Source organism: Gadus chalcogrammus, chromosome 7 (genome assembly GCF_026213295.1).
Source record: "Gadus chalcogrammus isolate NIFS_2021 chromosome 7, NIFS_Gcha_1.0, whole genome shotgun sequence".
Lineage (NCBI taxonomy): Eukaryota > Metazoa > Chordata > Actinopteri > Gadiformes > Gadidae > Gadus > Gadus chalcogrammus.
The window spans coordinates 29,050,898-29,059,653 of NC_079418.1; the positions used below are offsets into that span (position 1 = coordinate 29,050,898).

General features: G+C 42.0%; 1 protein-coding gene and 1 pseudogene across 1 annotated transcript in view; both read left to right on the forward strand.

The window, feature by feature from the left end:
- The first annotated feature begins 884 nt into the window (after positions 1-884).
- On the forward strand, positions 885-3,403 carry LOC130386267 (E3 ubiquitin-protein ligase TRIM35-like; annotated as a pseudogene).
- A 1,771-nt stretch (positions 3,404-5,174) lies between these two features.
- The window catches only part of LOC130386120 (E3 ubiquitin-protein ligase TRIM35-like), a 4,857-nt gene continuing 1,275 nt past the window's right edge, over positions 5,175-8,756 (forward strand). The window contains exon 1 of the mRNA XM_056594898.1: positions 5,175-6,461. Within this exon, the coding sequence (XP_056450873.1) occupies positions 5,802-6,461 (660 nt within the window). The 5' untranslated portion in view covers positions 5,175-5,801. The remainder of the gene's footprint in view (positions 6,462-8,756) is intronic.

Here is an 8,756-nt window from a genome sequence, read left to right on the forward strand (position 1 = left end):
TTCTAAGATTGTAGGCGTAGCCGTCTTGGCTTCGCCCTATGGGCTCGTCCCGTGCGCGTGCTTGCGCGCACTGAAAATGTGAGCTATGCCAGTACACGGCATTATCTAGGGTGACCAGATTTGAGTTTGTGAAAAAGAGGACACTTCGTTGCGGGGGGGGGTGGGGCGAAAACATGGGTATTTTTTTAGAGCAGAAGACCAGGGTGAAAAAGATGCATCTGAGAGTCGCAAGAACTTTAAAGCGCCCCGTATTTAAAAGCATTGAATCGTAAAGGGTACAAGAAAAACTTTATTTTTGTTGTTGTCCCTTTTCTGATATGTTGCTTGTAGAGTCTCTGGTCTCTTCTCTACCGCTCCTCCGGTCTGCACGGCAGCAGGCCACACAGTGTTAATGCGTCTGCTCAATCACAAGTTCACACAGCAGCGTTGGATGAGTTGGATTAATATGCTCAGTTCTGTATAGTCGTCTCAAAGTTAAAAGAAAATCATTCTGTGGTCCAGCTCCAAGGCACTGGTCTAATTTTAAATGGGTACACACAGGCTACCGTCTACTTGCCACTTTATTCAGAAATTAGCAGCCTTTTGTTGTGATCTTTTTTTTTTTATGAAATGAAAAATAAAAATCATATAAGGCCTAATGCAAGATCTGCTGTCTGTTTGGTATAATTTGGAATAGTGTTTAAGCAGCGTTGAACCTTGAACCAAAAGGGGGCGTTGCTTTTCGCCAATACGCAGTTCCCCCTTTCTTTGAGACTTTATATGGCAACTTACCAAACATGACGAGGTTCAGATTGTTATATAGTCCATTTACCATGATGTTAATAAAGAAATATAATATTTTTTTCTCAAATTATTATAAACGAATACATTTTAGAACTGAGGACATAGTGGCCATTTTCAGACTGTTGATCAGAGCCGCTCTCTTCTGATAGTGAGGGAAACTGTCACAGTGATGCTCCGTCACTACTCAAACCGGGGATTTGAAAGTGAAACAAAAGAGAGGTAACGAGAGAACACGAGGCCTCACATAGCTGTCTGATCAGTCGTTTTGGATTCACTCTGTGACTACAATGGCGTACACATCCTCCCTAGTTGACGATCTGTCCTGTTCGGTTTGCTGTGACATCTTTAAAGACCCTGTTATCCTAACGTGTAGTCACAGTTTCTGCAAAGGCTGTATACAGACATGGTGGACGCAAAACCAGGAACAGAACTGTCCACTTTGCAAGAGGAGATCTTCAAAGACCGAACCACCCAGGAACATCGCTCTGAAGAACCTGTCGGAGGCCTTCCAGCAGGAGAAAGCGGATCTCTGCCCTCTGCACGGTGAGAAACTCAAGCTCTTCTGTCTCGATGACTGGAGACGGCGTGTCTCATCTGTCGAGATTCTGAAAAACACGCCAACCACAGATTCCTTCCTGTGGAGGAAGCTGCCATGAGCCGCAGAAAAGAAATGAAGAAATTACTAAAACCCCAGAAGGAGAAGTTAAACGACTTTGTTGAGACCAAGAGAAAGTGTGAGGACATAGCAGCGCACATTGATGTCCAGACCGCGCACACCGAGAGACAGATTCAAAAGGAGTTTGAGAAGCTTCACCAGTTTCTCAAAGATGAAGAGAAGTCCAGGATCACTGCGCTGAGAGGCGAAAAGAAGTTGAAAGGTCAGAAGATGAAGAAGGAGATTGAGGAGCTGTCGAAGCAGATAGAAACCATTTCGCACACAGTCACCGAGACGGAGCAGCAGCTGGGGGCTGGAGACATTTCCTTCCTGAAGAAGTTCAAGGCTACAAGAGAGAAAGTAGCCCAGCCCCGACCCTGGCCATCTCTACCCGAGGGAGCGCTGCTGGACGTGGCCAAACACCTGGGCAACCTGGCCTACGCAGTCTGGAAGAAGCTCGAGGAGAACGTCTCCTACTCTCCTGTGATCCTGGACCCCAACACCGCTGGCCCCGATCTCCACCTGTCTGAGGACCTGACCAGAGTGAGATGTGGAGTGAGACAGCAGCTCCCTGAGAACCCAGAGAGGCTGAAGCATGGCATGCTTGGATCTGAGTCACTTGATTCAGGGACCTGTGAGGTAGAGGTGGGAGACAGCGCTCAGTGGGAGCTGGGTGTAACATTTTTTCTTCGCCGCAGCAGTGTTGTTCATTATTGTAAGATAGGATTACATAAAGGTAGATACAGATCAGAATCATCACATCAATCTGGAGAATGGGTTGATCTCCCAGCGAAGCAGAAGTTACAGAGGATCAGAATGAAGTGGGGTCCGACCGCTGAAGTATCCTTCAGTGATCCTAAAACCAACCAGACAATCCACTCATGGAAGAAGACCATATCATTGGAGAAATCGAAGGTTTTACCATTCATCAATTCCACTGATTCAGTTCCTTTGAAGGTTTCCCCAGGGAAAGAGCTGTAACAGCGGGTTCTGGAGTTAGGAACCATGTGAGTGTACCTGTACTGCTCTTTATTTCTGTGTTGTAAACCATATTCTGTATTGTCCTTGTTGATCCGTAAGCAATGGAAAAAATAACAAGGATTTGAATAATGCAAATAATAATGTTAAGACATGCATGTTTTCTTGTCAGGTGGTCAGAGATTAATGTTGTGGTTTCCTAATTACCTAAAGTCATGTTATAGTTTTAATTTGTAAAATTATGGATTATTACTAAATAAATTTAACAGGATTACGTATTGCGTGAATGTTTGACGTAACCAAGTATTAGTATTAGTTTTTAAATCGATCAGGGTGATTGTTAGGGGTGCTTCACAGGTAATTGGAAGGCCTGATTGTCAGTTTGATTTTGAAATCAATAAAGTTTATTTTGGTGTGTGAACAGGATTGAGAGATTATTTAAAAAAAATGGGTTCAAATGGTGAGTTTGCAAATGTGATCACGTACAGCCTACAGTTACATACAGCGGCCACTAAGGGGCAGCAAAACATTTGGGATGAGAGCGTGTTGGTTCGGAGTCATCTCCCCAGAGAGCTTAACTGACCTGGGACCTTTCTGACTTAGTTAAAGTAATAGGCTCAGTTATGCATAGTCACCATAGACTACTTTTAAACGGCATTAATACATGTATGCTAAAAGGCTACCGACCATCTCTTTCCAAAAAGTACAATTGTGATATTTGATCTTCTCACCTTCCATAACTCCATTCGAGGAACTGCTTTAAAACATGATCTGATGAAGGATACGTTCCCTAGACATTAGCCTACCGTTCTCTCTGAAGGCCCGAGAAGGAGCTCCAGTTTCGAGTCTGACTCGGCCTGAACAATTCAGTCAAAAAGGTAAAGAAAAAAGGATTAGAAGATTAAAAAATATTTAATTTGCCTGTAGCTTTGATTTCTTTTACTTTTCTATGCTTGACCGTTTCATTTCACAAAGGTTATATTAACTGTAGTGTTGTATCATAGGCTGTGTTTCAATGCAGGTCAATGCTGGCTTTGTCTTTACCTGTTGGCCGCTCTGGGGCTCTCAAAGAGGATATTGCAAATAACCGATAACAGCAGCGCAAAATACAATAAGAAAATACAAATACAAAATATAACCGCATGCGGTGATTAACGGGGTCTGAGCAAATGAAGTCAAGAACACACTAATGGAAGATATATAAATATGACATAATTGTGAAGGAAAGATGTTGATGTTCCCCTTAATGCCATACTGTGCATCGGCTTTCAGGTGACTGGGCTGCAGAGCAATGACCGAATGTCATGTTCATCATGTTTATAATTGTCTGATCGGGATTCGAACTCTCAAACTAAAGATCACCAGTACAAGGCATTATCCCATTAAGCCACTGCCAAACATGAAATGTAGCCTCATTCACATGGTCAAAATGTATATTGATAAGCACACAACATCCAGAAAACTCCAAGCACACATTTCTCAAGTGAATTAAGGGCTTTCTTAAAAGGAAATTCCTGAAAAATCTTTGAGATTCTGGGGAAATAAAATTTGTTGTCAAGAACACTAACGGAAGAAACATAAATATGACAGAGTTCATTATGAAGGAAAAATGGTTAACGAAGAAGTTCCCCTTAATGCGTCTTGGCAGTCAGATTCTGTGAAACTAATGAGCCGGAATGTTGATTGCCTGATGAATTTCAGGTGCTGTTTAATGTTGTGTATCTTAAATGAGTGGGAATGACAGAAGGTCATGTTCAGCTTGTTCATAATGCTCTATACAGGATTCAAACTCTCAACCTAAGGATCACCAGTACACGGCATTATCCCTTTGAGCCACTGACGTCCCTGTACTGCGTCATTCCTCATTCACATGGTGAAGATGTCGATTGATAACCACACAACATCAAGAAAACTCCAAGCACAAATTTCACAAGAGAATTAAGGGCTTTCTTAAAATAGTACAGATCTAAAATTTGGCACTGATAATGGTATCCACCTAATGATAGCCGTAAGGTAGTTATACAATTACAAAATGGTCATATAGGCAAAATAGGTTGTGGACGTTTGGCTTTTCTATGAAATTGTGGGAAAAGTAGAAAATTTTAGAGCAGAAGACCAGGGTGTAAAAGATGCATCTGAGAGTCGCAAGAACTTCAAAGCGCCCCGTATTTAAAAGCATTTAATCGTAAAGGGTACAAGGAAAACTTTATTTTTTTGTTGTCCCTTTTCTGATTTGTTGCTTGTAGAGTCTCTGGTCTCTTCTCACCCGCTCCTCCGATATGGACTCCCCCTGTCTGCACTGCAGCAGGCCACACAGTGTTAATGCGTCTGCTCAATCACAAGTTCACACAGCAGCGTTGGATGAGTTGGATTAATATGCTCAGTTCTGTATAGTCGTCTCAAAGTTAAAAGAAAATCATTCTGTGGTCCAGCTCCAAGGCACTGGTCTAATTTTAAATGGGTACACACAGGCTACCGTCTACTTACCACTTTATTCAGAAATTATCTGCGTTTTGTTGTGATCTTTTTTTTTTTATGAAATGAAAAATAAAAATTATATAAGGCCCAATGCAAGATCTGCTGTCTGTTTGGTATAATTTGGAATAGTGTTTAAGCAGCCTTGAACCTTGAACCAAAAGGGGGCGTTGCTTTTCGCCAATACGCAGTTACCCCTTTCTTTGAGACTTTATATGGCAACTTACCAAACATGACGAGGTTCAGATTGTTATATAGTCCATTTACGATGATGTTAATAAAGAAGTATAATAATTTTTTCTCAAATTATTATAAACGAATACATTTTAGAACTGAGGACATAGTGGCCATTTTCAGACTGTCGATCAGAGCTGCTCTTTTCTGATAGTGAGGGAAACTGTCACAGTGATTCTCCGTCACTACTCAAACCGGGGATTTGAAAGTGAAACAAAAGAGAGGTAACGAGAGAACACGAGGCCTCACATAGCTGTCTGATCAGTCGTTTTGGATTCACTCTGTGACTACAATGGCGTACACATCCTCCCTAGTTGACGATCTGTCCTGTTCGGTTTGCTGTGACATCTTTAAAGACCCTGTTATCCTATCGTGTAGTCACAGTTTCTGCAAAGGCTGTCTGCAGACATGATGGACGCAAAACCAGGAACAGAACTGTCCACTTTGCAAGAGGAGATCTTCAAGGACCGATCCATCCAGGAACATTGCCCTGGAGAACCTGTCGAAGGCCTTCAAGCAGGAGAACGCGGATCTCTGCCCTCTGCACGATGAGAAACTCAAGCTTTTCTGTCTCGATGACTGGGAGACGGCGTGTCTCATCTGTCGAGATTCTGAAAAACACGCCAACCACAGATTCCTTCCTGTGGATGAAGCTGCCCTGAGCCGCAGAAAAGAAATGAAGAAATTACTAAAACCCCAGAAGGAGAAGTTAAACGACTTTGTTGAGATCAAGAGAAAGTGTGAGGACATAGCAGCGCACATTGATCTCCAGACCGCGCACACCGAGAGACAGATTCAAAAGGAGTTTGAGAAGCTTCACCAGTTTCTCAAAGATGAAGAGAAGTCCAGGATCACTGCGCTGAGAGACGAAGAGCAGTTGAAGGGTGAGAAGATGAAGAAGGAGATTGACGAGTTGTCGAAGCAGATAGAAACCATTTCGCACACAGTCACCGAGACGGAGCAGCAGCTGGGGGCTGGAGACATTCCCTTCCTGAAGAAGTTCAAAGCTACAAGAGAGAAAGTAGCCCAGCCCCAACCCTCGCCAGGTCTCCCCTATGGAGCGCTGCTGGACGTGGCCAAACACCTGGGCAACCTGGCCTACGCAGTCTGGAAGAAGCTGGAGGAGAACGTCTCCTACTCTCCTGTGATCCTGGACCCCAACACCGCTGGCCCCGATCTCCACCTGTCTGAGGACCTGACCAGCGTGAGACGTGGAGTGAGACAGCAGCTCCCTGAGAACCCAGAGAGGCTGAAGCATGGCATGCTTGGATCTGAGTCACTTGATTCAGGGACCTGTGAGGTAGAGGTGGGAGACAGCGCTCAGTGGGAGCTGGGTGTAACATTTTTTCTTCGCCGCAGCAGTGTTGTTCATTATTGTAAGATAGGATTACATAAAGGTAGATACAGATCAGAATCATCACATCAATCTGGAGAATGGGTTGATCTCCCAGCGAAGCGGAAGTTACAGAGGATCAGAATGAAGTGGGGTCCGACCACTGAAGTATCCTTCAGTGATCCTAAAACCAACCAGACAATCCACTCATGGAAGAAGACCATATCATTGGAGAAATCGAAGGTTTTACCATTCATCAATTCCACTGATTCAGTTCCTTTGAAGGTTTCCCCAGGGAAAGAGCTGTAACAGCGGGTTCTGGAGTTAGGAACCATGTGAGTGTACCTGTACTGCTCTTTATTTCTGTGTTGTAAACCATATTCTGTATTGTCCTTGTTGATCCGTAAGCAATGGAAAAAAGAACAAGGATTTGAATAATGCAAATAATAATGTTAAGACATGCATGTTTCCTTGTCAGATGGTCAGAGATTAATGTTGTGGTTTCCTAATTACGTAACATCATGTTATGGTTTTAATTTGTAAAATTATGGATTATTACTAAATAAATTTAACAGGATTACGTATTGCGTGAATGTGGGACATAACCAAGTATTAGTATTAGTTTCTAAATCGATCAGGGTGATTGTTAGGGGTGCTTCACAGGTAATTGGAAGGCCTGATTGTCAGTTTGATTTTGAAATCAATAAAGTTTATTTTGGTGTGTGAACAGGATTGAGAGATTATTTAAATAAAATGGGGTCAAATGATGAGTTTGCAAATGTGATCACGTACATCCTACAGTTACATACAGCGGCCACTAAGGGGCAGCAAAACATTTGTGATGAGAGCGTGTTGGTTCCGAGTCATCTCCCCAGAGAGCTTAACTGACCTGGGACCTTTCTGACTTAGTTAAAGTAATAGGCTCAGTTATGCATAGTCACCATAGACTACTTTTAAACGGCATTAATACATATATGCTAAAAGGCTACCGACCATCTCTTTCCAAAAAGTACAATTGTGATATTTGATCTTCTCACCTTCCATAACTCCATTCGAGGAACTGCTTTAAAACATGATCTGATGAAGGATACGTTCCCTAGACATTAGTTTACCGTTCTCTCTGAAGGCCCGAGAAGGAGCTCCAGTCTCGAGTCTGACTCGGCCTAAACAATTCAGTCAAAAAGGTAAAGAAAAAAGGATCCTAAGATTAAAAAATATTTAATTTGCCTGTAGCTTTGATTTCTTTTACTTTTCTATGCTTGACCGTTTCATTTCATAAAGGTTACATTAACTGTAGTGTTGTATCTTAGGCTGTGGTTCAATGCAGGTCAAAGCTGGCTTCGTCTTTACCTGTTGGCCGCTCTGGGGCTCTCTGTCTAAATTATTTATTGTTCCCACCATGGTACGGTACGTCATCGTGCATCTCGCTAAAACAGGTAATTTCCCCATGGATGCAGGTGCTCTTAAGATAAATTAAGATAATCCTTCATTAGTCCCACAGTGGGGGAATTGGCAGGATTACAGCAGCAAGGAGGATAGTGCAAATAACCGATAACAGTAGCGCAAAATAAAATAAGAAAATACAAATATAAAATATAACCGCAAGCGGTGATTAACGGGGTCTGAGCAAAATGAAGTCAAGAACACACTAATGGAAGATATATAAATATAACATATAATTGTCATTTAAGTAAAGATGTTCCAGTTATAAACCTGAACTGCAGCCTCATTCACATGGTCAAAATGTCTATTGATAAGCACACAACATCCAGAAAACTCCAAGCACACATTTCTCAAGTGAATATAAGAAAAATGGGCTAACTGTTCCAACTTTATTGGCCAATATTTCTCAAATGAAGCAAAGTCAAACAAATTCTGTTCGATGATCTTTTTGAGGCTTGGTCTAAAGATCTTATGTGACTTTGGTGAATTTTTGATTATTTTTGTAGCCTGTGAATCTTTTTATCATGTTTAGCTTTAATATGAAATCGTGGGAAAAGTATGCATTTTTAAGGCATAAGAAAACGGATTTTATAAATGCGTCTTATTCTAGAGATTAATATTCTGAAAGATTTATGAGATTCTTGAGAATTTTGAGTCCAGGTCAATCTGGTGAGGAGAAATAAGCCAAATTCATGATTTTTTACAATAGCGCCACCTTTGGGTGCAGTACCACAATTTTGGGTTTATGGGTGGAGGGGCTTATTGGTAACCATACCTGAACATTTCAAGAGTTTTCGTCTTACGGTATAGGCTGCTGTATGACTTTTACAGAATTTGAGGGGAAAAAAACACGTT